Raw genomic sequence first — 27870 nt, forward strand, 5'->3', positions numbered from 1 at the left:
TAAAGACGAGTGTGGAACTGGTGTGAAGAAGAAGCCGTCAGACTCCAGAGGAACAGGAAGCATTCATCATCCTCCGAGCCTCCGTGCACAGTTTACGTTCAACAAGCTGCTGTAAGTAAACTGTTAACGTTGGGAGGAGGAAGAGGAGGGATTAGTCATACGTGACGGCGTCCTCTGGGACAGATGTGGCAATTTGCTTCTGCAGCAGCAGCAGCCAGTCAGACGACCAACAATGAAAAAACTGCACTTTTTTTAATGAGAATTTTTTTATTTATTTTTTTAGAGCAACACATTAAAAAGGTGTTTGTGTCTCTTAACTTTAATCTAACAAGCGTGTGGATCACTTCTACACCTCACAGCAACTTCAGGAAACAATGTATTGAGATGTTGGAGCCAACAAAGAAAAATAAAATGGCAAAAAATAAAAAATGCATTCAGAATAACTTTTGCTTGTGGACTGAAATAGTTTATCAGCCACACACACACACACACACACACACACACACACACACACACACACACACACACACACTCGTGTACCAGCACACATTACACAAAAAAACTACACTTCTTTCTAAAAAAACTAAGTTGTGTGTAAAGTGACAGTTGCTCTCTGGCACGTCTGATAAAAACTCCAGCTCTGGCTTTATTAAAAAAAGGAATATTTCAGCATTTTTGGGAATAATTAACTTATTTGTTTTTCTTGCAGAGAATTAGACAAGAAGATCGATACCACTCATGTATCCGTGAGTTAAATATAAAGCTACGCCAAGACAGTTAGCTTAGCATAAAGCATAGAAACAAGAGGCTAGTCGTTTCCCTCCCCACTTCCAGTTTATGCTAAGCTAAGCTAACAGGTGTTTTTTGAGTGATTTAAATGGTTTTCTCTTCTGTGTTTATGACTGAAGAACAGGTCCAGGATAATCATTTTAAGTTCTTGATTATTTTTGTTTGTGAAAGAAGAAGTTTTTCCAGGGTGATTTAAGATAATTTATGATAAAAGTATTTTACCGTTTTCTGTCATTTCACCCCGAGAGACTAAAGTGCAAAGACGTGACATTCATGTTACAAAATGTGCTGACAAACAATATTTGTACCTTGTGTTTAGAGTTCATGGAGAAATTTAAATTTAACTGCGTTGAACTTGTGGCCAAAATTAATATTACAACAACAAACACTTTCTTTCACCTGTTTTACAGAAAGAGAAACTCAGAAAGAATATCCTGGCAAAAAACTGTGTTCTAAAGTCATAAACACAGAAGAGAACTGACTCACATTTGTCCCCTTGCCATTCTTGGCAAGAAAGCATCTATTTCTCAAAACGTCCGGCATAGAGCATCTTGTTTTTTCTACCTGTTGAGTGTAAATGACTTAACGAGCATAAACAAAGATGTCCGTCTGAATTAAGGCCTTTCTGGTCGATCTAAAGCTTTCACGTGAACATTCTGCAGGTTACAACGTTTCACTAAGTAACGAACAAATGCTTAAAAAAAGGAGTGACTAGAAACCACCGGTTGCTTCCTCTACACGCCGACATGTCGCCGTACCTTTAAGGTTGTAGAAGTCAACGTTTCCACAATAAGTTGAGCGATCGGAGCTCTTTGTATGCGGGACAGACGGACACGCTCACATCTCTCACAGCCTCAGGTCAGAACACATGAGCTTCATCAGCGGCTCCCAACGCGGGACAAGAGGAACAAATATTTAGAGCCTTTACTGACGTTAAAGAATACAAAGCTGTAGAAATACTGCAGTACAAGTACTGCAGCCAGAATCTAAAAGGTATCAGCAGCAAATTGAATTTAAAAGTATAAGTACTCTCTACATTAAATGATTGATTATTAATGATGCATTAACATGAATGGAGCATTTTAATGTAGCAGCTGATCAATGTGGAGCTAAATTAAACCTTTTAACTAAAATCATTCTATTTATTAGTTTTTAATTTAATTTTTGTAATTGATAAATGTCTTGTTTTGTCCAAAATCCAGAAATATTCATAATATAAATTATTTAAATACAAAAAAAAGCAGCAAATTCTCATATTTGAGAAGATTGAATATTATGTTTGGATTTATTTTACCTAACTATATAATTTTTAACCATAATTTGACATGATTAACATGTGTTTTCTTTGTAAAATATGATTCTGTAAAGTAAAATAAAAACAGTGGAGTGAAAATAACATATTTTCTACTGAAACAGAGTATTAAGTATAAAGTAGCACAAAGTACTTGTTCAGGTGTTACAGCTGATCATTAATATGCTCCAATATTTGAATCATAATATCTATGAGCTACTTCTGAATCCTTTCAGGTACTTGCTGGTACACGCAGTAGTACTCTCTGTGGTACAAGTACTCCTGGTTGAGAACTACTGACCTGGATGGTAAAAACATGCTTCCTGCTTCCCCCTAAAGGCTTCCCGTCGGCGGGCGTGTTACTCTGGCGTCTGTCCCTTGACCTTCCAATAACGACCGGGTGTTTATCTTCCTGAACCACCACCCTGAGTGACGCTCAGTGGAAACTATTTAGACATAATGTTTGTTAAAAGGTAAAACGTTCCTGCGTTGTACTGAAGAACAGACACTAAAGTCCTGGAAGGATTTAAGGAAACATTCTGTTCTCACATGTAAAATAAACACATCTTTACATTTTAAACAGACTTTATGAGAAGTTCTATAACAGGCCGTTGAACTGGGAACAAATTAACATAATTCTGACTTTTTTAACGATTTATATTCTTTGTTTTAGTCTGTAAAGACAGAGCGGTCCTCCAGCATGACCCACTTTTCTTCAGCTACGACGAGTTAAGATGGGAAGCTGTGCAGCTAAATATTCCGTCTCTTCTTCAAGAAGTTGAGGCGTTTGAGACACTTGTCCGATAGTTTCTCGCAGGTTAATTTTTTAAGTCAGTGTTTGTTTTACTTCCTCTTCCTGCCACGGCCCCGCCTCCCTCTGCCGGAGGAGGAGCAAGAGGAGGACGAGGAGGGGCCTCCTGCTCCTCCGGCGGCGTCCGACGGGCTGGCCCCGATGTTGATCTGTCCCTCCTGGATCTCGCTGCGAGCCTCCGGAGGAAGGTGTTCGATCTGCTGCTGAGCCTCCAGGTAGAACATGACGTCCCTCAGCTGCTCCTGCAGCTCCGAGATCGCCCTGTCCTTATGCTCACCTGCAGGGGAACATGGGAAATACACTTTAAAGACACCATACCGTGAACTTTAAAGAAGTTGTATTTAACTCCCAGAGCATGTCTTCTTCTTTAGAGGAAGATTTCTTGAACCTACAATTACTTTTTGTTCAATTAGTAGGCATCGAAAAAACCCACTTTGACGTAGCCGCCCCTCTTAAAGGGACAGTTCACTCCAGAATAAAAAAAGACATTCCTTCTCTTAAATGCAATCAGGACATTCATGTTTTCTATTTGTTGATCCTTGATAATGTTACGTTGTGTGTTTAAATTGACCGGAGGAGAGCTAGTTAGCGTTAGCAGCCCTGGAGCCATTGACTTACATTATGACGCGTTGAGGCTCCAGTCAGTAAAAATGAGTATCGGGTGATTTATTGAGTTTTTCAAATGGATTTGTAGTTGTATCTAGTTCCATTATATTGGAGAGAAGACAGACATCTCTACAGCATTTAACTCAGCAGCTCAAACCAAAAACAATCAATAAATATCACTACAGGTAAGAGGATGAATATGGATTGTTAATTTTAGGGTGTACTGTCCCTTTAAGTGGATACGATGTCCTGAATATTCAGAATGTTTTGAGTTCTGTTGAGACACAGAAAAGTTGGAGAAAATAAAAAATGATCTAAACAAGAATAAGACAAATGTAGAGATCTTAGAAAACAAAAAAAATACTGTATTAATATGTATTTTAGATGAGCTAAAGCCGCTGTGACTCACACCGTCACTTTTTAACACATAAGTATTAGTATAAACTAAATTACTATCAGTATACTATGTGCAATATAACTTGTAAATATCACTCTCAATATTACTTCTCTATTCTAGTTTCTATTGTTAGGAACTGCTGTTATTCTATTTATTTAGCTCACTCTTATTGCTGTTCTATTCTATTTTGTGTCTGTATGTTAACGTTCTACTCACATTCTGTGCTGCTGCTCTAATCAGCTAAACCTCAGACGGTGAAACACTCAGAAAACTCTGCAGCTGAAGGAAGTCAGATTTTATCCAAAACTGGAGCTCAGAAATAACAAATATTGGTGTTTGTCAGAGATAAGATGGCGGCAGATCAGAAACAGAATGAGCTGAAGGACAACGGGATTCTTTCATTGGATTATTACAGAACATAATCTCTGTGTCAAACAATCGTTTATGATATTTACAGGTTTGGTTCATCAAGATAATCGTCACAAATGAACTGCACTCAAACTTAATCAGAAGCACATCTTTGTCATCTTAACGTGATCTTTACAGAACAAACAAGTCTGGATTTATTTACACAAAGTGTTGATTTAACTCGAGTTTAACAACAGCCACTTACAAAGTGAATCAGAACAGAAGTGAACATAAAAGCACAGTATATATATATATATACACACACACACACACACACACACACACACACACACACACACACACACACACACACACACACACACAGAGGTTATGTTACGGGACAAACTGTGTGTCTAGAGAGCTCATGCGATGGGGATCTTTTGTTTAAACCGTCCTCATCCTCGGGGCTGAAGGCTGAAGGAGAAATACAGGTATGTCTAAACTTTCCGTTCAAATGTCTGAAGCTGACATGTAGGTCGCCCTCAGGCAGAAGGCTGAAATGTCAGAACGTCTGCGGAGGAAACACTGCTCTGCAGACGTTTCGGACATTTCAAACACACACAGAAAGAAAGATGAATTTAATGGACGCGTTATAAAACTTTTACTCCCATGATCTGACTCGCACCAGGAGAACTGAAGCAGATTTAACTCCGTCTACGTGCAGAATGTGACTCCAGCGGCGTTTTGTCAATAATCTGCAAATATTATTAGTATAAATGAGGAAGTGCTCTCTCAGACTGTTAACCCGTCTACCTTCAGGAACATGTGATCTTGCAATATTCTGAATTAGGAGGCAGCAACGGACGAGCTAACGTATAGAGACGTCTTAATAATAAACCTGATTAAATGAGTGAACTCTACTGTGTTTTGTTAACCTCAGCCTGATGGTTAATACCTGTAAATGTGGGATGATTCAGAGATTGGACACAAAAGTTTGTGTGCAAAACGTTCAGTTAGCAGCTTCTTTTTTTAGCCTCTTTTGCTGGGTTAAAATGACAAAAAGGCCAAAATGAAAGCTGTTTAAAAAGCTAGTTAAAGCGCTCTCTGTACTCAGACAAAGATCATCTATAAAAGAGAAGACGCGTCACTCTGTGACACCGCCGTGTTTCTGACGTCTTCTGGAGGAAAGCCAGCTGATCTCGAGGGTCACGTTCTCAAAGTTAAACTTTAAATCACAGAGTATCACCGTCGTTTGGAGCGAATCTTCCACCATCATACATGAGTTTATACCAGCATGCTTCCTCCTTCCTCCTCCTCCTCCTCCCTCCTCCTCCTCACTCACCGCTCTCCTTTCCTTTGCGTTCCTCCTCTAGCAGCTGGGACTGCAGCTGCGTCTGATTGGCTCTCAGACAGCGGTTCATCTCCTGCTCCTCCTTCAGCTCCTGGCTCAGCTTCATCACTCGAGTGTGCAGCTGAGTGCACCTGAGCACAAAAGACACACAATCAGCTGTATGTTGGCACAAAGTCTTTACAGTAAAACATTTTATTTTTGGAGTTCTTTCTTTAGTTTCCCTTTTAATAAAACATTTTAACAACAGGCGTTTTGAGCTGCCATCACAACTGATCATTTTAATGATGAGTCAGCTTGCAGAAAATACCAAATGACACACCTGATTAATGTCAATAATTAAACCTGTCGCAACATGTTTTACTTTCTGCTGAGAGAGAGAGAGAGAGCCAAATGTGAGCTATAGACCTGCATCCTGAATCAGAGCTCTACAGGTGGAGCATCAGGTGCATGACAACTAAAACGTACAAAACTTCTCCAAAGCAAATAAAATGGCTGCACGTTGAAGAATATCTAATATACTGTGTGTACAACTGGGAAGAGGATTTGATGAAGCTGGCACTGAGTTTTCCCACCGCAGAGTTAAGAGTACTTGTAAGATGAATTGTTGTTAGTATATATGTGTGTGTGTGTGTGTGTGTGTGTGTGTGTGTCAGTCCTGATCTTTACACAGATTATTGTTGGTGAGTTGATGCTTCTATCGTCTCTTTTGCTCTGAAGCCGTCAGATCGATCGGTGATGAACTCAACTACACAAAGTATGACGTCCTGTTGGTGCTCATGGTGAACTAACAGATAGTAGCCCAAATAGATAATAAAGGGGGCAAAGTAAGCGCTTTCCTACCAGAAAAAAGATCAACATCATATTCACGGGAAGTAATGATATTAAAATATTGGGTAAACCTTCAGAAACAAACAGGACGGACACCACTTGTATAAAACCGATGAGTCGGTCTTCACCTACTTTTTCTCGATGCCCTGCTTCTCTTTGCCGATTTCTCCAAACCGTCTCTCCAAGTTGTCGCAGCGCTCCAGAGTCTCCTTGAATTTTACTTTCATGTTGTTTATCTTGAAGAAAAGTGAGAGCGATCAGATGAAAAAAAGAAACCCAAACACAAACACTTGAGAGGATGTACCGTGTGCACTCGGTACCTCCTCGGCCGTCTCCTTCTCCAGGTGAACGATCTTGTTCTCCCAGTAGATCCTCTGAGAGTCCAGCTGACTCGTCAGCAGGTACGAGTACTGCAGACATGGACGATTAGGAGTCATTTATGTGCCGATTCAGCAAAAAACAAAGCGTCGCAAAAGGAAACGCTTACCTCGAGCTGGAGCGCATCTATTTTCTCGGCGTGGCAGGTGTCTCCCTCACACTCGTACTGCACCATCTTCCCATCAGTCTTACTGGCCACCAGTCGGTGAACGTAGTTATCTGGAACCACAGAGATCACCGTGAGTCACGAAAACACACTTAAAACACTGTTTATTTAAAGGGACAGTAGTGATGGAGGTTCTTCTCCACAGTCAGTGTTTTACTACAGTAGCGACGTCTCTTCAGTTGCTCAGGTTATCTGCCGCCCTCTAGTGGACACAGCTGCAGCTTTATTAGCTATAAATTATTGATCCAAAAGATGTAATGGATGAGTGAAGACACAAACACACATGAGCACAGAGTCGGTACCTCCGGCGTAGTCCCACACCCGGTGGTTGGTGAGCTGCATGGCATACGTGTGCTGCGTCTCCTCAAAGTGTTTGTAGGCATGCCGGCTGACGTAGCGACCGCAACCGATGTGACCGCAGATCAAACAAATCCACAGGTTCTATAGAGAGAGAGAGAGAAAGAAGAAGAGCAACGTGGGGGGTGAGAAAACTATTTAAAATAAACAAACTAAAGTTAGAGTGATAGAAACGATCACGTTACCTCCTGCACTCCACACTCAAAGCACTTGTTCTCTTCCACTGGTTCTGGTGTTTGACAGTATCGACACACAGGACACCTGAAACACAGACAAACACATTCATCGATTGTAACGTGTGTGTGTGTGTGTGTGTGTGTGTGTGTGTGTGTGTGTGTGTGTGTGTGTGAAACAGATGAATACAAAAACAAAGGTCACATGACATGAAGCCTGGAGAACCAACCAGTGAACAAAGTGTCAGGTGAGAGCATGTGATTCCTGGTTTTAAAAGGGTTAAAGGTCACTTATAAAGTTGTTATTGTTAATATTTAGTACTCGTAATGATCGTTTACTGAAGTAAAATCAGTAATACCACAGTTTAGAAATACTCTGCTACAAGTTAAAGTACTGCATCTTACTTCAGTAAAAGTACAAAAGTATTAGCATCAAAGTGTACTTAAAGTACCATGATGCAGAATGGTCCATTTCAGATTCATGTACATTATATTACTGAATTATAGTTATTGGCAAATTAATGTACAAATCACTGTAATGTTTTGTAATCTTTAATCATACAGCATCATTTATGAGTTGATTTATATTTTGTATGAATAATCTGTTAAATGCAGACAAAGACATCTCTGGTAGAAAAGAGGTCAAACATCAGCTGATCTCTGCTGTCACGTGTGTGTGTGTGTGTGTGTGTGTGTGTGTGTGTGTGTGTGTCTACACAACTCACGTGGCGTCGTCCCACCGCTGGAGACACTGGCTGTGGAAGCTGTGGTTGCACAGAGTGGTGAGGATGCCGTTGACCGACTCGTCCATTCTCTCCAGACACACGGTGCACTTCGGCAGCTCCGTCAGCTCCATCACCGGCAGACTGGCTCCCTGAGGGGGGAGGGGGGGGGGGGGGGGGGGGGGGAGTCAGAGGGAAAGGGGAGGAGATAAGAGAAAGGAAACTATGTGCTGTTTGGGATGAAAAGTCTGCAGGTTTTCACTTTGGATTTTACTCATTCCATGCTATAAATCCTTTTTAATGCATCGGTTTGTGGACTTATGTTTTGAAGCTGCCAGTTCTGCGTTTTGGCCGTCGCCATCTTGTTTTTTTTGCAACCAGTGAACAGGAAGTGACCATATCTGGACTGAGGAGGAGTGACGTAGAGACGACGTATACGTCTCTGGTAGAGACCTGTCAATCACAGTGTAGCCCCGCCCCTAAAGCATCCCCTGCTTTGTGGTCTGTTTGACTCTAAATGGACCATAAGTTACTAAATGAACATCATGCTGTATTGAAGAAGACTTGAAACAAGAGATTGTGACGAAAAATGCTGCCACTTATTATTTTTGTTGATAAACCAACTGTTTAATGACCGACTGTACTCTAGCAAACAGTTAAACTTTAAGAATAAATGTGAGAATCTATCTTTACCTCTTCAGACTTTATGACTTCGGCCCGCTCCACATAAACCATTTGACACACGGCGTCCTCGATGGAGTTGAACTGGCGGCCGTTACACGCCGTGTAGAAACTGTCTGCGTCGGCCTGAAGAAACAAAACAGGAAGAAGAAAATAAAATAGAATCTGTCAGACATAAAGAGATATAAACCTCTACATACATCACAAAGAGTCTGAGGCTGCAGACGAACATGTCTGTTAAAGAGAAAGTCTAAAGTCTATCTTTAAGTCCAAATATGAAGAAGTTCCCTCCCTGAGACATCGCGTTCATACCGCCTCAGTAACCCCGACCGTGCTGGTCCCTCACCTGCGTACAAAACTTGATCAGAACCATGTACTGGTTCGGGGTGGAGTCCCGGATGATCTTCATGTGCTCCATGACGTCATTAAAAGGCGCCAGCAGCTTCATGAGGTCGTGGCTGGTCATGGTGGCGGGGACGGTCAGGATGCACACCATCGCGCTGCGCCTCACGTCCTCCGTCAGAGACGTCATTTTGCTGCAACAACAAACACCCAGAATGCAGCAGGTGAGGTCTGAAGAACAGCTGAGCGGGTTATAAACAGAGCTGCACAGTTTATCAAAATAAAGTACAATATTTATAAAGCACAATTGTTTTTAAATGTGTCCATATCAGCGTGATCGTTCTAGTAAAGTAGTCTGAAGTAGTCGTGTAGAGGTGTGTGTGTGACTCACTTGGTCGTGTAGAGGTGTGTGTGACTCACTTGGTCGTGTAGAGGTGTGTGTGTGACTCACTTGGTCTTGTAGAGGTGCATGATGCCGTGGACGATCTCCACGGACGGGTTCCCGCTGAAGAAGGAGATCTGGTCCGGCAGCTGCTTGGAGGGCGACTCGGGCGCCGCACCGCTCGCCTCGCTTTCGCCCGGTGATGCCTCGGTTCCCTCCAGAACGTCTGCTTCAGCCGGAGGTTCTCCGTCCTGCTCTGATGAACCAGCTTCACCTTCACCTCCTCCTTTATCTAGAGGGGACAGTCAGTAGTTTGCAAACATTATTCAAAGCTGCTAATACGTTTAGATATATGTAAAGAAATCCCACGAAAAGACTAAAACTAACAATGTGTTAGTTTGTCTCACAAAGCAGTCTGCATGTGCGTACCTGGGCTGGGCTCGAAGGTTTCTATGACCATGTCCCCCATCGCTCTGCTGCCAATGTGTTGGTGCAGCACAGTGGCTCGTTCCAGATTCGTCTTTCCACTCAGAGTGTGTTTGGCGACACCCAGAGCTTTCTCCTGCAGCTCCTTCTCCGACATGCCTTCAACTGGAGAGAAGAGGAAACGAGTTTCTGTGAGCTACGATGGACGAACTGGACCACCGAGTATGTTCACTGTTAAGTTTCACCATTACATCTGATGCTGCATTCATGTGTATGTAGCATGTTCACTCCTTTATATCCTGTTGTCTAGTTTAATCTCCATCAATGCGTCATATTCTATAAGATCATCACGTTTGTAGCGTCTCTGTCCTGTGAGAACCACGTATCTCTAAAAAGAACAAAGAGCAACGACACAAAGTAACACTTCATCCTTCAGTTTACAATATCTATTTACAATATGTACCTCTGAGATGTAGTACAGTGAAAAGTACAATATGTACCTCTGAGATGTAGTGGAGTAAAAAGTACAATATGTACCTCTGAGGTGTAGTGAAGTACAATATCTACCTCTGATGTGTAGTGAAGTAAAAAGTACAATATTTACCTCTGAGGTGTAGTACAGTAAAAAGTACAACATGTACCTCTGAGATGTAGTACAGTAAAAAGTACAATATGTACCTCTGAGATGTAGTACAGTAAAAAGTACAATATGTAGCTCTGAGATGTACTACATTTAAAAGTACAATATTTACCTCTGAGGTGTAGTACAGTAAAAAGTACAATATGTACCTCTGAGATGTAGTACAGTAAAAAGTACAATATGTACCTCTGAGATGTAGTAACATTACTTCAGTAAATATATTTATTTATATTATACCACGAGATTAATTCAACATTGTATTGTATATTTGGTAAACAACTAGCTAACAGTTAGATAGACGGATCTCTTTCCTTGTTAGCTTCACGGCTAACTCAGCACTTCAACAGTGACTCTGAGAAACGTAAACTCACCAGCAGAGTACTGGAAACCTTGTGGAGAAGGAGACTGGTCGGCTAGTTCCAGACGGATAACAACCATAGACACACTCATGTGTTAAAAAAAGAAACGGCCACTTTTACAAAGAACAAAACAACCCGGTGACAGCTAGCTAGCTACAGCAAGCTAATTAGCTAACGGCTAAAAATACAGCTAACCGTAAAATAAAGGCAGTAAAAGCAAAACGTCTCCTATTCCAATGACACCAGTATGTTAGTCATACTGGTTTTGTTTACCGACTATCAACACAAACTGTAATTATGTTATTTTAATAGCTAATACACTGCAGCTGTCCAACACTTAGCTAGCTTCCCTGTCTGTGTATTCACAGCTGTTTCTAGCATGCTGCTCTTCTTCGTGTACTGAGTGAATCAGCAATATATTAACGCAAGGTGCATCACTGCCACCTATAGGATGTAATGGCGTACTGCACCCGGAATATATATAGATAATAGATTTATGATAGATAGATGGATAGAATATTTACCATTTAACAAACAATAACGATAGATAGATAGATAGATTTTTGGGGGTTTAAGGTTTTTGAAATTCTAACAAAATTCTCATTGTAATTATTGCAGCATTTTGTTGCCTTTATATTAATCTGCTGTCAGTCAAACTGTTGTGTTCCTCCCATTACTAAACTCCGAGCTTTGATTATAATGACTAATTTACTGGTAATTGTCTTAATTAATCAACTGTTTCCTCTAAAACATGTAATAAAATAGTTAAAATTGCAACGGTCTTCTTTAAATAGTTTTTGTTCCTCTAACAGATATTAACATTTAAAGTAACTCTGAAAAATGACAGAAACAATTAATAAATCATCAAAATATCTTCTGGTTAATATTTTGTCTGTACACTGATCATTGCAGCTCTAAAACATTTAAATACATAAAATAAATAAATAAAGAGGGGTGAAAACATTTCACAACCAAATTCTCACATTTACTTTTTTTATTTATTTATTTAAAAAAAGCTTTGACATTCCAGTGTTTCTGTTTTCCATTTTCTAACAAAAGAGGGTGGTGAGAGATGACGCTCCAGATTGTCAACCATTATTCTGAACCCTAAACAACAACATGTGGTCGGGTCACAAACATCTTCTCTGCAGACAGACGGCTCGAGTGTTCAAAGGAAAAAGGCATTTATTAGCAGATGTGATTTGTATGCGGATACAAGACCAACAGGAAGGAAGAGGATTCACCGTCTACTCACACGTTCACATCGTTGTTCTGCCAAATTATTAACAAAATAGTAATCAAAAACAAAAAAAACTGCACACTAATCTGCAGCCGTCCCATCAGTGCTCCTGTGTGATATCTGTAAACGATGTCAGTCTTTATGAATAACAATAGAAAATTACTTTTGTGAGAGGATGCTGAAGATGATGAAGTACTTTTTGGTTCATGAGACTTGTTTTTCTTAAACGGGAAAGAATAAAACTTAAACACAGGGGGAATCTTTTTGTATCTACTGCAGCTGATTATTAAAAACACATCAAATATTCTTTCACACCGTTCTGCTGCCTCAACTTCATATTTACAATTAGGTCCAATGTTTGTCTGTGAAACATACGTTTGTTTTTAACAGAAAGATATCCCAGAATACGATATTCTAGAGCTGCGTCTCATCGTCCTGATTAGAACGGTCGGTACGGAAGCCCAGAGGATCACCTGAGAAAATAGATCAATCTAAAATGTTTTCCCTTCTGCGTTTATGACTTAAGAACAAGTTATTTGATGTCATCTGTTGAAACAGGTTAAATACAAAGTTTTGTTAAGTTTGAAATCATTGTTTGTTGTTGTAATACTCATCTAGGCCACAGGGGGCTGAAGTGCACCACTACCTCTCATGTTCGACTCAAAGCGTTCATGTTTCCTTCACGCACTCTAAACACAAGTCACAGATAGTAAATAAAAACCCAACTGGAAGAAAAAGATGAATGTTTTTAGTGCTACTTAAAACATGAGGTAGTGGTGCACTTGAGCCTCTTGTGGCTGAACTGAATACTACAACAACACACATCTGAATTATCTTTTCTTAAAGTGGCATTCTGTAAGATTTTAACTAAGAGTCAATATCTCTGAAGCAGGTAACAATAGTGACTGACCCTCTGGTCTACTAATTTAAGTATTGCAATATTCATATATTGTATATTAAACTGGTTGTCTGTGGGAAGATTCCTGAAAAGTTTTCTCCGTTGCAAACACACACACAAAAAGGGAACTATATATGCACACATTTCTGAAATATATCATGTTAGTATGGAATATCGGACGCAGCCCAAATCTGCCCCAATTTCTGTTTTCAGTCAAATAGAAATTCTAAATCAACCAGGACTGAAATCTGAAGGATTGTCACTTTAAGTCATAAAACAGGAGAATAAATATTTATTTTCCCCTCACGTGTCTCTCAGGGCTTCCGTAGTTTGTGTCAAAAGTCCAAAATCTTCTCCAACGTTCTTGTCTGGACCGAACTGGAGAAACAGACTGTGTGCCAACACATGCATTCTAGCTGGTTATATTAATGTCTGTATTTGTAATTTTGTCACAACATGAAATGGATATCATAATTTATCTTTGCATGAAGATGCATTCTGCTCCAAAGTCTTTCAATGACTGCAGTAACAGACGAGGTGAACATTCATCTGAAGATAATCACACATGTTCTCTTAAATAATTATAAGTCCTTTGAGCTGATTGTGTGTTTTTGTGCTTGAATGACCTGATTCCACAGTGGTTATAAGCACTTCTACTGGAATAAAGAGATAAGGAAATAAACAATAAACGGGAGAAAATTTAGACTTAAAAAAAAAAAAACCTCCTTTAACTCCTCCCACTACTGCTCTTTATAATACTGCAACTATAGAGGTGGTTCCACTTTAAAAGAGACACACAAGATACACAAAAGCAACAAAAATTAAAAAGATTGTGACAAAAGAATTGTTGAAAGGGAAACTTCAGTCTGCAGGCATCCGTGAGTTGTGCCTGCTGCTCTTGACGGACAGAAACATCTGGAAAAGCAGCACATTGAAATAACTTTCCAACTTAGTGTTAACAGTCCCAGTGTGTGTGTGTGTGTGTGTGTGTGTGTGTGTGTGTGTGTGTGTGTGTGTGTGTGACTTTGATTGTTCTCACCAGAGAAAAAAACTAAACAAAGTGAGGAATAAAAAGGAAAGTTAACAGAAAAACCAACAGAATATTGTTTTTTTTGTGTCTTATATTCTTATTTAAGTTGTGGTAGTTGCTCTTTACTATGTACAATAATTTACTAGATTACTTCATCTAAAACTGCTTATTCATATTTCCTAATTTTGTTCTACATTTCTTTTTCTTTTCTTTTCTTTATTTAAAAAAGAGCACGTCTTTATTCCTCATCTTCACTTATAGTCGCTGTAGAAAGTCACGAGTTTACTTACACGCTTGTGTGCTAGAAGAGTTGCAGATGTTCCCGAGGTGTGTGTGTGTGTGTAGGTTTGTGTGTGTGTGTGTGTGTGTGTGTGTGTGTGTGTGTGTGTGTGTGTGTGTGTGTGTGTGTGTGTGTGTGTGTGTGTGTGTGTGTGTGTTGAGGTGAAAGACGAGAAAATAAAAATCCAGATTGAGAGCTCACAAACGCTGAGTAGAGAAATATGCAGGACAGGAAGGAGGTGAGTGATGACTGTGTTTTTGGGTTGTAGGACTCATAGTTAGCTGGTGGGCTGACAGACGTGTGTGTGTGTGTGTGGGGGGGGGGGGAGGGGGGGCTGATGGTGGTGGTGGGGGGTAGAGTCATCGTTATTTGGGCGGTGGGATGGTGTTCAGATCTTGAGGCTCTTTATAGTTTCTGCTCTCTTCTTGAGCAGATCTCCCACCTCCTGTAGTGAGCGCAGGTAACTGCTCTGCACTTTGTCCATAGCAGCCTTCGTAAACGACTCCTCGTCCTGAAACACAGGACACAAAACACTTAATATGACACAGTGTAGCCCCGCCCCTAAAGCATACCCTGCTTTATGGTCTGTTTGACTCTAAATGGACCATAATTTACTAAATGAACATCATGCTGTATTGAAGAAGACTTGAAACTAGAGATTGAGACCATAAACTCATGTTTACAATGTTATGAGGTAATAAATCAAGAGAGAAGTAGAGTCATTTTCTCATAGACTTCTATACAACCAGAGGAGTCACTAGAGAGAATGCAGTATTAAGAGGCTTCACGTTTCAAAAAGGTTGCCGTCTGGTCTGCACACTCACCTGTGTTTGTCCTTCCAAGCTTAACCCGGCCAGCTTAAGGGCCGTGATGCCGATCTCTTGCCCCTTTATATACTCCAACGCCTGGGTAAGCAGGTCCTGCAAGCTCCCCGTCAGCTCCTGGAAGCCGCACACCACCGCCGGCTGCAAGAGACACGAAACCATCAGGTCAGCCGAGTGAACTCTTTTAATAGAAAGGTGCATGGAGGTTTCAGAGGGTGAAAGCGGAGGAACCGTACCAGAGCTGTGTTTGTATCCTTTTTCTTCTTCTTCTTCTTCTGTAGACTCGTCTTCAGTGGTCGGAGAATCTTGGCACAGTGACTAGCCATCCACAAGACTATGCACAGCGTCTGTGCACAATGACATGTTACTTTAGCTTAAACACATCAGATATACGGCACACGGTCGGTAGGAAAATCATTTCTCACCTCAACAAAGAAGATTAGGTTTTCTAATAAGGAGGGCCAGGTTTTTAATTTGCTCTCTTTCATTTCCAATAAATCTCCTTTGCCTTTATTCAGTATTTCTGTGCAGAGAAAGAAACAAAACGTGAAGCGTAACAGAGACAGAATAAAGTTCACGGTGCTCAGAGATGTCTCACCTTGAAGCTGAACTACTAATGATTTGAAACCGTTACAGATCTGGGTCTGAAGCTCTGACGACTCATCTGAGAGAGTAAAAGAAAGAAAGAGAGAAAGAAAGAGAGAAAGCAGCGGTGAGTGGAGGAGCACGAGGCGAGCGTCGACGTGCTTCACGTCACCGACGTCTCTTCTCACCGAGTCCGACGGTCTCCAGCTCCTGGAGGTGGGCAGACAGCTGCAGGGCTGCAGCCTGGCACTGACAGCTCCCGCTGGACAGAGCGGAGACCAGGCGGGTGGAGGGGGGGCCCAGGAATGGATACTGGAGGGCAACAGAAACACTTGTTACAGCAGCGAACCCCACATTCTGTCACACAAATGCACTGCAAAGATTCTCACTTTTTTCCACAACAAAAATTGTGTTATGGAGATTGTGCAATAGTTTTCTGATGTTTTTATTTTATTTTTTTGTTTAATTTAAATTTTTTCAGTTTATTTTTTCTATTTAATATTTATTTTTTGTATAATTTCTTTATTTTATTGAATGTTTTTGTTTAATAAAATGTTGTTATTTTATTAAAAAAAATGTTTAATTACATTTTCTTATTTAATTAAAACATTTTGTTTAGTAAACTTTTTAAAACTTTGACAGGCCTAATTTTTGTGTTCATGTATAATGTTAATATGTTTAAACGAATAAAATTGTAAATAAAATACATGTTTTTTTTCTATTTTTCTAACAGTTTGGTGACGAGGCAGTGTGGGATCATGGGAGTTGCTGTCTTTAGGATTGCTTCGGTGTTCATGGTTTGGTTCAGGAGGTATTTTAATCACAGAGGTCTCCTCCAAAACAAACACCTGCTGATTGAAACACTGAATAAAAGCAGCTTCACGTTAAAAATCTGTTTCTGCGACGACGTCCTGAGAGACGAGCTGATGCTAACGTTAGCTCAGCTTATTTCTCTGACATGCATTTGTCATCAATATTCGGTATTCATACCTTATGAATATTAACTTTGTGTTCTCTATAACCTTGTGATATTTTGTTTTCTGCAGTAATTTTATTAAGTCTGTAATGTTTGTGTATTTTTAAATTGTGCAAATAAACTAAATTAAAATGCACAAAAGAGAACGTGACGCCACCGACAGGTGACTGAATGAAAGTACACAACATATATGACCTAACTAGTCGCTTTTTAGACAATTTAATGCACAAACGTTACGTATTACACCTTTAAATAAACACATCTACTCAAGTTTGGAATGAAAATTTGCTCCAAAGGTTTTAAGAGAGACATAAGAAGGATGGAGCCAAAATATTCTCATTATCATTGCGCAGCAAATATCGTTCATTGTGGCTTTGGGTCCAGAATAAAGAAATGATGATGAATATTTTAGTAATCCAATATGAATGTTGGGAACTTTTCTTTTAGAGAAGGTACTTTTAGACAGACGAACAAATCCCAAATCCTTCCTGTCTTCTCCTTTATTTTCTGATATGATTTGGTATTTATGTCTGAGACGGATGTGTTCATGTTTGTTTCAGTAGCTTATTATAAATGTATTTCCTGAACCCTCCCTTGTTCACCTGTGTGCGTCTCTCCGCTATCTGAGCGGCCGTCTGCAGCGTGTGGTGGAGCTGAGCGAGCAGGCCGCCGAGGATCGACGTCCCGTCTCCGACTCCGTTCTCGTTGGTCGTCTCGGAGTTCTGCTGCGTCGGCGTGTGACCCGGCGAGGACAAGGAGGCGAGGAGGCGAAGCGTTAAGGAGCGTAACCTCAGCCAGACGGACTCCTCCTCCAGAGAGCGCCGCCGGTGCTCCTCAGTCAACTCTCTGAGGGAAGGAGACACGTTTGTTTAGTGATGAGTAGTTGACCACCTTTAAATTGCCACGAAAATGGGATTAAAATGAACTGAACGGCAAACTTTGAGAATAAAACTATGACGAAATGTTTTGTAATGTTTCCCAAGAAAGAAAACTAAACATATATCTGTAAAGCCTTCATGGAACCAGGGACTCACCTCTCTTTGGGGTCCCAGCTGGTGAACACGGTGAGGTCTCTGTTGTCCCTCATGGTGTCCCAGGGGATGTCGTCCTCCTCTGGAGACAAAGACATGGCCTTCACACTCTCCTCCAGACTCAACACACTGAGAAGACAAATCAAAAGACAACATGTGAAGGAAGAAGGCAGAAGATGCTTCGACCGGAGCGCTGAATGTTGAGAGCAGATCCTCACATGTCGGCCTCCAGGAACAGGTCCAGCAGCATCCGCTCCGTGCGGACTTGGGCAAAGTGCAGCGATTGGTTCAACCGGTTCCTGAGAGCAATGAACTCTGGGATTTTCTCAAACGCTCCGTACTTGTACGCCTGGATGATATACTCTGAGGTCTGGTGGGTAGGAAGGAGGGAAGTTGAGAGACAGTTAAGGTTTGATGTAAAGAAGTTAAACGTTGAGTAGAATTAAAAACACAAAGAGACTCACATCTTTCTGGTTGGAGTGGAAAAACCTGAGGGAGAAGTTACAGGACTGAGAGGCTGCAGCGAACTGACCCAACGACTCAGCGTAACGCGTTAACAGAAACCTACAGATTTAGAAAGAAGACAAACATTTGTACAACTCTCATTTGATGCTGTTAACAGTAAACACTCGTCTGTGCTCATATTCATCAAACGTCTCAGAAGGAAATCACTCAGTTAGTTAAAAACTCCAATTTTAACAGTTTTCGTCCATTTAAAAAAGAAAATTGGAAAACAAAGGAATCTCTATCTATCTATCTATCTATCTATCTATCTATACACACACACAATATTTTAGTGTGTCAGCGTGGGAAGCCTCCCTGTAACTCTGAGGTACTGAGTGTTTTCTGAGACGCTTGATAAACAGATTAAATAAAGGTAACCGTGTGTGTTTGCACTGACCCTATGGTGTCGTGCTGCACATGCTTGGCATCCAGACTGGAGTACAGGTCCACCACGGGCTCAAAGGCTCCCAGGTGACAGTAGACGAGCAGCAGCAGCAGCTTGAACTGGGCGTTGGAGGGACTGAGAGACAGACCCTCCTGGAGGACGCCCAGACTCTGCCACACCATGTTCTCGTCCTCTGCAGCAGCAAACAACAACGAGACGTTCAGAGGCGCCGACGGGAGAGAGAACGATCAGGAGAAGAGAGAGGAAACACTCACCCGTCTCCTTCCACAAGTCGATGTAAACGTGAGCTGCCATGAGACAGTACATATCAGAAAACTGCAGCTCCGTCTTCAGAGCGTTCGTCCCTGTTAAACACAGATATCACGAGTCAGCGAAAACTACGGCAGCAACAGCAGTAATAAAAGCTGTTTTTAGACACTAAAGTTTGAGGAATAAAAACCTTTATTAGATCTAACAAAATAAGCCAAACTTCTAAAACGCGTCAGTGTTTAAATGTCCCTCAACATAAAACAGATGTACATGAACGTATAACAATATATAAACGTGTGAAATTGATAATAATAAACTTTATTGATGAACTCTTGATATTTAAGACGCGTCTGTAGCAGCAATGATTTAAACAGTTCATCAGTACTCAAACAGAACTGAAGTTTGATAATCATGTTGTTGAAATATGATTCTAAAAGTTAAAGTTTACACCTTAAAATAATAATGTAATATTCATTAGAATCAGATTTAGGGATCAAGATGGCGCCAGGACAGTCGTGTCAAGTCTTGTTTAATATAGTTATGTATTTAGGTCTTTTTCACCGTTATATTATATTCCTTTAGTTTAACTTCTGCACTGTTTTATGTCTTGGATTCTCATTTTTACTCACATGTTCTTATTTAAAGACATATTTAACTGAGCATTGTTGGAGTGAGCTTGAGATCTAATATTTTCATTTGCTTCTCTGAGATTGTTGTGATGCGACAATAAATAACTCGTCTCCATGTAGACATGTCTCCTCTGACATCAAACGGTCTACATGAATACATTTGACTGTACATTCATAATAAGGTAATATTACCAGAACTACAACAGCCGAAACACCTGCCGCAAACTTTTAAATCAACAAACAGCTTCTCGGCCTGCATAAGACTGTTGTTTTGAATGAGGTTTAAAATCTAAATAAAGTGCTGATGTCGACATGTGTTCAGTGATTAGACCGAATAGAGACGCTGCTACTTTCCATATGCAAATGAGTCGCTACAGAAACAAGCTCGTGCAACAGGAACACACGTGAGAACATTTGGATTATTTGGTTGCTGGGAGGATTAGCTCAAGCAACTTGTGTTTCTATATTACATTCACACACAGGCTTTGAAGTTGCAGCAACTTGTGTGCTGCATTGATTTACACCATTGGTGAGCAATGATTGCCTGTCGTAGCGACATAAGAACTAAGGAGGGCAATTTATTTGATGTTTTATAGAGCGCTGCAAGAATGAGTCCTAAAAAACAGATGAGTCAGCACTTTACACTTCCTGTTCCCTCGTCTTTAAGTCGATGTGTTTTTGTTAAGAAGTCTGAAGAGATGTTAACGTTTAGTTCTCTGATTATAAAACAGGTCAGTGAACGCCCCTCTGGTGGATCTTAAAGAGTGTATAGGAGACGACTAAGCGTCCTCACTAGAACACTAGTCCTTTAGCTTAGTGGAGGAGACGAGAAGTCATGTGACCGTGGTGGAGTTCCTTTATAGACTAACGTTAGTTCATTAGTGAAGATTATCTCAATGAACTAAACATGTAAGGATCATAAACGATTGTTTGACTGATTATTTTATGTAATAATCCAAAATATAATGGAAGAATCCTATTGGCTGTTTGTGTAGGGACCCAGTGATGATGACTTCCTGTTTGAACTACAAACACACATCATCACTGCAGCACTCTATGTGTGTTTAAACTAGGCTTTGTAACAGAATCCCCATTAATTCTTTAAAAACAGCGAGACAAGAGGGTGGACAAGCAAGAAAAAGAGGAAGCAGTGATGGACACAAACGAAAAGAGAAACTTATTAAAGCAGAAACTCAGCAAAGTGTCACCATTTTCTCTTCCTCTGTACCTCTGAATACTTCCTGTCTAACATCCAGTGAATCACAAAGAGCAACACAACGACTGCGATGCTTTGTTGGCAGTATAATGTGCAAACAACGACGAATAAAGACAGAAAAACACCGTCACTGATTTACCGCCATGCCGACGAATCAAAGCCGTGAGCGGAACCAATGCAGCGATGAACACTTTGTCGTCAACGCTTTTGGGTGATTTCACGCCTTCTTCGCTTCGTGAATAATCCGATTACCCCCCAAAAAAAGGTTTAAAGAGGGAATAAAAAGGAGACGCTCTCACCAAACTTGAGTCCGTGACGATAGTGAGCTTTGAGCTCGGCGATGAGCCGCAGCTTCCCGTCCGGGTCGAGAGCGTGATGCAGCCCGAGGGCTCGACTCAGCTGACTGACGCACAGATGCCTCTGCAGCGCTTTGGTATCCTCTGGGAAAGCGAATCCGTCCTCTCCCTGCTCCCTCAGGGGCACCGCTTCGCTCACACGGTTAATGAACTAAACATATAGAAATAATAAAAAGACGGGGAGGAGATCAATTTCACAGCCCGACCCTCCGCTTACACAATCCAACAACGCCGCTGAGACTCACCTGCACGTGTTGTTCGGGAGCGAGCAGGTGGAGGTATATTTTTAGGTCGGTGATGCAGCAGGGTTTGTCTCCAAACTTCCCAAAGAACTGCACCATTAGCTCTAAAGGCTCACCTGTTTGAAGCCACATACAAAAAGGCCGAAGCACCAGGTAAATATAGAGGGGGGGGGGGGCTCAAGAACAGGGCAAAAGGCAACCGTTTGTTACAGTCCGTGTGTTCGTTACCTAACAGTTTCTCTTCAGGACAGCCCCTTTCTCTCAGTCTGTGCATTAATTCCAGCCGAGCTAAATAGGGTCCTCTGAGCGAGCGCGAGTCTCTACCGTCCTCCCCCGAAATCCTCTCCTCCACGAACCTCACCACCTCGGCCACCGTGTGGTGAACCGAACCCTCCGAGCAGCTGCAGACACACACACACACACACACACACACACACACACACACACACACACACACACACACACACACACACACACACACACACACACACACACACACACACACACACACACACACACACACACACACACACGCATAAACTACATTTATCTGGTAGAAATCACTCAAGTTTAAAAGGTAAACAACAGAACTGTTTTAAACCAGCTGATTTGTCTTGGTCAGAGGTCTTCTTACCAGAACTATGAAAGATTTAAAACCTCTTTGTACTCACTGTTCGCCTTCTTCAGGAGGACTCCACGACTGATCAATCAGGTGGAAGAGAGAGTCAAAGTAGGAGGGGTAGAACTGCCAGTCGTCCGGACTGGAAACAGAAAACACAGGTTTGTCTCATCTGTAGTTCTCTCACAGAAGACACATTTTTTAAATAAAGGGGGGGGGGGGGCTGTCCTCACTTCTTGAGCAGCAGCTTGTGGGCCAGCGAGTTGCACTCGGGCCAGCGTTGTAGTCTCCGGTAGAGCTTCATGCACTTGGTTTCTCTGCTCTGCAGCTCGCTGGTCAGCTTCTCTGTGGGAGGATGCAGATAAGGAGATATTTCAATTGTGCTTCATTTGAGACATTTTACAAAGATTATTGGTTAATATTGTATTTATCTTAGTGCACTTCTTTGATTTTAAGACGTCTTGCCAAAAGATCTGCGGCTGAAAACCTGCTGGCTGACGAACACCGGCACATTTAAATAGACGCTGATTAACGTTACTACGAGGAACTTTCATTCTGTGTTGATTCTGTCTCCCCCTGTGGACTAAAGTGGTAGTGTTCCTGAGCACCAGACTCATTTTACTGCAGCAGGGTCTGACATTCTGTCCTGGTTCTGGTTCTCACGTGCCTCCCTTCCCTCCAGCAGGTCCAGCAGTACGTCCTGGGTCTCCAGCAGCGTGGTGTCGGTGTTGGCTCCCAGGAAGCTGGCGGTGAGCCGGATATCGTTCCGTCCCGATGACTAGCATTAAAAATAACTAAATAGAAATATCCAATCTGGTCTCTTTTGTTTATGTAGGTCATATAGAGGATCAGGATTAAACTGAGACTGTTTCACAACCAGTTAAAAGTTCCTTGTAGTAACGTGCATCGTCATCGATGATGATCAGAATCACATACCCCCAAGTGGACCCCTGATCACATCGAGAGCTTCCACACACTTTCCCAAGCGCTCCAGGATCATATAATACAGCTGCACCTACAGACACATAAAGAAAACAATTCAACAGTTATCTGAATTATCCCAAATATAAGAAGTTTCCTGGAAAATTTGCAAAAAAAACACCCCGAAAGGTCTTGGGGTTCAGAGAGTGAACTTTTCTTTCAAACTCAAATAAAAATCCTTCAGGTCCCTTTCCTCACCTCTGCTTCTGCCTCAATCTTCTCCTCCTTCACCATCTTCTCCACCATGCGCTCAGCCAGAGGCAGGAACATGGTCTGGGCCAGTTTTTCATCTTGTGCAGAGATGGCCTGCACAACGAAACAGCACGCGTTTTGTTTTCCAGAAGAATGACAATGTTTAGGGAACGTGGAAGTAAAAAATAAATTAAAAAAAGTCGGCCCATACCTGCATCACCAGACTCATGACAGACCAGAAGTAATACGGATTCTTGGGGACAATTTTATACAAGGCCATTCCCGCCTGTAAAGTGCCAAGATGCAGTCATCAACATCCTCTTCATTATTCTGATTACATGTCCATTTTTAAAAAAGAATTACCAACGGAGCACAAAAGCCACAGCTGTTAGTCACGTGTGCCTGCAGGTTGTCATCTGCAGAGCGTGGACGTGATGCTTTCCTCACCTGCTGCATCTTCTTGTACTCGCCGACGCGAGCGTACGCCATGAAGAGGTGAGAGTGGTACTCCTCGCTCAGAGGAACCTTCTTCACCGCAGCCTCGTACAGCTTGGTGACCAACTCCGCTGTGAACAAGCGGCACCATATTCAGCTTGCAGTCACCAGACCATTAGTACCAGTGCGTGTGCATGCATGCGTGTGTGTGTGTGTGTGTGTGTGTGTGTGTGTGTGTGTGTGTGTGTGTGTGTGTGTGTGTGTGTGTGTGTGTGTGTGTGTGTGTGTGTGTGTGTGTGTGTGTACACTCACGGCGATGCATCTCCCTGTACAGAATAGTCAGAGCCTGTAGCGAGTTGTCGTCGGTGGGCTCTAGAGTGGCCACTTCCTGGGCCAAAGTGAAGGCTTCATCCTGCTTCCCCGTCCTCTGAAGGCCGATCGCCTTTAGGACCTGAACAGTGGAGGGAAAGAAACCACATGACAACATAGAAATGTCTATTAGGTAGATTTTAACAGGGTTCTTCCTCATTTAAGTTTTGTTTTGAAGGAGACTTTCCTTTTCGTATGCTGTACAGACTGTGAAGCCCTCTGAGGCATATTTGTGGTTTTATTAAATCGACCAACAAATTTTAAATAACTGGAGATAGATAATGTTTTTTTTAGATTCACCAGTTCCATATGCATCAACCCACATTATGACAGAGTATATATTCTGATTCATAGTCACCCATAGATGGTTTCCATGTTTTAAATTGTCATACAGTCAGTCAATATAGTCAGACAAAACAGAAACAGCTTCATCTCTTCATTCTTAAAATTATCTTTAAACTGTAACTGTTTTACGTGCACAGGTTCCAAAAAGAGGAATGTGTGTTTCCTTGGATCCATACAGACGTCTGCCATCAGCAGAAAACAAACAACTCAACACTTCCTGAGTCACCCACCTTGGCACAGTGCAGGTCCTTGTGTTTCTTCAGCAGTTTATCAGCCTGCTGTATTGCCATTTTATTGTTGCCATTATCAAGATAATCTGAAACACAGGAGGACAAAATGATCACATTAATGATGGTGATGATAAATGTAAATGTTGAATTCATCCTACATAGAAGTTAGAATAAAATGGGCAACAATACTGTGTGCATTACCATGACAATCTAGGAGGTTAGTCCATTAAGAGATTAGCTGATAGCTTTGTTATTTTTAAAAACAACAAAACAACTCAGGAAATAAACACATATGGTCAAATTAAATAACGGTTTTCTTGGAATGCTGTCCCAGCATAAACACATATATCATTAACAAAGGCAAAAATAATAAATAATAATAAATAATAATAAATAATAATAAATAAATAAAATAAATGAAATAAATAAAATAAATAAAATAAATAAAATAAATATTTGTTAACTGTCACCATAACTCTTTCTGAATGGTTGGTAAATGTTAAAGCATGCAGACGGACACAAACAGACACCTCAGTTCAGCCTCCTCAGGACAGCTGGGTGCCTAAATTAACTGCAGCAGACAGCAGGCTGTGGTTATGTCATATCTATTCTCTCTGTTCAAACCGTCAGCGCAGGAGAACCAAAAAGTTAACGAAGGCCGACAGAAATGTGAGGAACACGGACTCATAGCTTAGATCCGGCGTTGATGAGTTAAACTATGCAGCCCTGAAGCTCCAGCAATGGATGACAAAGACAGGAGAGACTAGCTCACTTATTCATGAGTTACAAACTAGATATTAATGTTACTGTAGATGAAGAGTTGGAAGTGAAAACCACATATCTGCAGATGTGTTGATTTTGAATGTTTGTGATAAACTGAAGGATGAAGTGTTCCTTTATGTGTTGAATGTTTGTGATAAACTGAAGGATGAAGTGTTTCCTTTATGTCTTGATGTTGAATGTTTGTGATAAACTGAAGGATGAAGTGTTCCTTTATGTGTTGATGTTGAATGTTTGTGATAAACTGAAGGATGTAGTGTTCCTTTATGTGTTGATGATGAATGTTTGTGATAAACTGAAGGATGTAGTGTTCCTTTATGTGTTGATGATGAATGTTTGTGATAAACTGAAGGATAAAGTGTTCCTTTATGTGTTGATGTTTGTGATAAACTGAAGGATGTAGTGTTCCTTTAAGCGTTGATGTTGAATGTTTGTGATAAACTGAAGGATGAAGTGTTCCTTTATGTGTTGAATGTTTGTGATAAACTGAAGGATGAAGTGTTCCTTTATGTGTTGATGTTTGTGATAAACTGACGGATGAAGTGTTCCTTTATGTGTTCATGTTGAATGTTTGTGATAAACTGAAGGATGAAGTGTTCCTTTATGTGTTGATGTTGAATGTTTGTGATAAACTGAAGGATGAAGTGTTCCTTTATGTGTTGATGTTGAATGTTTGTGATAAACTGAAGGATGAAGTGTTCCTTTATGTGTTGATGTTTGTGATAAACTGAAGGATGTAGTGTTCCTTTAAGTGTTGATGTTGAATGTTTGTGATAAACTGAAGGATGAAGTGTTCCTTTATGTGTTGAATGTTTGTGATAAACTGAAGGATGAAGTGTTCCTTTATGTGTTGATGTTGAATGTTTGTGATAAACTGAAGGATGAAGTGTTCCTTTATGTGTTGATGTTGAATGTTTGTGATAAACTGAAGGATGAAGTGTTCCTTTATGTGTTGATGTTTGTGATAAACTGAAGGATGTAGTGTTCCTTTAAGTGTTGATGTTGAATGTTTGTGATAAACTGAAGGATGAAGTGTTCCTTTATGTGTTGAATGTTTGTGATAAACTGAAGGATGAAGTGTTCCTTTATGTGTTGAATGTTTGTGATAAACTGACGGATGAAGTGTTCCTTTATGTGTTCATGTTGAATGTTTGTGATAAACTGAAGGATGAAGTGTTCCTTTAAGTGTTGATGTTGAATGTTTACTACTTATTCAGCTGAATAAACTCTTTAAAAAGCCTCTTGGATCAGATATAAGATGCATTGTCACAAAGCTGAAAACAGGCTGTTTGTTCTTTCTAGAGATACGTGGTTCTCACAGGACAGAGACGCTACAAACATATGATGATCTTATAGAATATGATGCATTGATGGAGATTAAACTAGACAACAGGATATAAAGAAGTTAACATGCAACATACACATTAATGCAGCAGGAATAATAATCCAGAATTATCACATACAATAGTAAAAACACTGACAGGGAACATAGTTGATCAATAAGTACTTTTACTTTTCATATATTTAGCTGATAGCTACTTATACTTAAGTAAGGTTTTGAAGGTAGGACTTTTACTTGTAGTGAAGTATTTCTCGTGTGATATTAGTACTTGATCTGAATACTTATTCCACCACTGCTCACTTATAAAAACACACACACAGTCAATGTGTTATTATGTATCAGCCCCTCTTTAGTAGAGGTCCGTGAGCTGTGACAGCTCCATGCTAGCTAGCTAGCTAGCTTGAAGCATTGTCCTTCCACTATTATGAACCTGATGCTAGCTGGGAGCTAACCGTGTAGCTAGCTACATAGCGTTTCCACATTCAGACTGGACGCGGACAGCTATAACCACAACGGAAATACTCGTCAACAAGAGGCACGCAAACCCCATTAATAGTCAACCTTTCTATTTTCAAAACACCCTACAGTTGCAGCCAGTCTATGCTAGGCTACCTGACAGATTAGCATGCTAGCTAGCTGACAGATTAGCATGCTAGCTAGCTGTCAAATAGCGACCGTTAGCAAAAAAACGGAGTTCGACTTTGAGAATGATGCCAAACCCGGAGGACAGACATTTCCACTTCATTCATTGCTTTAACAATACATTTGTTTTTAAATTTTGATCCAGACACCCGTGTCCTACTCCAGCTTATAGACCGGAAAAGGTGCTCTGTCATTGGGCGCTGCAGGCAGCAGAGACCGTGGTTTGGTGAGGCCTCATCGGTGCTCCTCTCCGACTCTCAACAAGCTTTCACTTTGACGCACGTGCACCGGTTTATAGAGCGCGAGGATGTTTCCTAAATTCATGTAAAAGTCCCCATTGAGTCCTCACCGTATATGGGTCTGAGTCTCCTGTCGTTGGGATCCTGCACATGGCCTCGCGCCGCCGCCATGGTGGAGTTTAC

General features: G+C 41.0%; 2 protein-coding genes across 4 annotated transcripts; both read right to left on the reverse strand.

Annotated features, from left to right (window-relative positions):
• Positions 1-265: 265 nt before the first annotated feature.
• On the reverse strand, positions 266-11420 carry brap (BRCA1 associated protein). The gene is made up of 13 exons (XM_068706413.1): positions 11060-11420; positions 10052-10213; positions 9692-9914; positions 9245-9434; positions 8911-9024; positions 8221-8369; positions 7508-7583; positions 7268-7406; positions 6909-7018; positions 6742-6831; positions 6554-6657; positions 5585-5724; positions 266-3168 (listed from the first exon to the last, which is right to left on the reverse strand). Exons 1-13 carry the CDS (start codon positions 11136-11138, stop codon positions 2924-2926), a joined length of 1821 nt encoding a protein of 606 aa, XP_068562514.1. The 5' UTR covers positions 11139-11420; the 3' UTR covers positions 266-2923.
• A 794-nt stretch (positions 11421-12214) lies between these two features.
• On the reverse strand, positions 12215-27870 carry naa25 (N-alpha-acetyltransferase 25, NatB auxiliary subunit). Of its 3 annotated transcripts, XM_068706415.1 has the most exons (24): positions 27798-27870; positions 24685-24770; positions 24053-24191; positions 23753-23871; positions 23517-23591; positions 23312-23419; positions 23069-23147; positions 22366-22477; positions 22185-22274; positions 21742-21914; positions 21517-21629; positions 21215-21422; positions 19076-19165; positions 18813-18993; positions 18376-18475; positions 18130-18281; positions 17915-18040; positions 17483-17726; positions 16093-16216; positions 15918-15983; positions 15745-15842; positions 15556-15666; positions 15320-15460; positions 12215-15006 (listed from the first exon to the last, which is right to left on the reverse strand). In XM_068706415.1, exons 1-24 carry the CDS (start codon positions 27856-27858, stop codon positions 14884-14886), a joined length of 2919 nt encoding a protein of 972 aa, XP_068562516.1. In that variant the 5' UTR covers positions 27859-27870; the 3' UTR covers positions 12215-14883. The 3 variants fall into 3 exon arrangements, with proteins under 3 accessions (XP_068562516.1, XP_068562515.1, XP_068562517.1); XM_068706414.1 differs by having other exon boundaries at positions 15745-15983; XM_068706416.1 differs by lacking the exons at positions 24053-24191; positions 24685-24770; positions 27798-27870 and having other exon boundaries at positions 15745-15983; positions 23517-23635; positions 23753-23840.

Source organism: Cebidichthys violaceus, unplaced genomic scaffold, assembly GCF_023349555.1.
Source record: "Cebidichthys violaceus isolate CVI_PGR_0920_01 unplaced genomic scaffold, fCebVio1.0.p SCAF_12, whole genome shotgun sequence".
Taxonomy (NCBI): domain Eukaryota; kingdom Metazoa; phylum Chordata; class Actinopteri; order Perciformes; family Stichaeidae; genus Cebidichthys; species Cebidichthys violaceus.

Bases quoted from the DNA above. Each gene is read 5' to 3' on its own strand.
- brap (XM_068706413.1), bottom strand. From the start codon at position 11,138: ATGAGTGTGTCTATGGTTGTTATCCGTCTGGAACTAGCCGACCAGTCT. The intron at 7,584-8,220 runs GTGAGTTGTGTA...TCTGTGTTTCAG, and splicing joins CAGCGGTGGGACGACGCCAC to GTGTCCTGTGTGTCGATACT. The intron at 5,725-6,553 runs GTAGGTGAAGAC...TTTTGTGCTCAG, and splicing joins AAGCAGGGCATCGAGAAAAA to GTGCACTCAGCTGCACACTC.
- naa25 (XM_068706414.1), bottom strand. From the start codon at position 27,858: ATGGCGGCGGCGCGAGGCCATGTGCAGGATCCCAACGACAGGAGACTC. The intron at 23,148-23,311 runs GTGAGGAAAGGG...ATGTGTCTGTAG, and splicing joins AGATTGAGGCAGAAGCAGAG to GTGCAGCTGTATTATATGAT. The intron at 18,282-18,375 runs GTGAGTCTCTTT...CCTACCCACCAG, and splicing joins TCCACTCCAACCAGAAAGAT to ACCTCAGAGTATATCATCCA.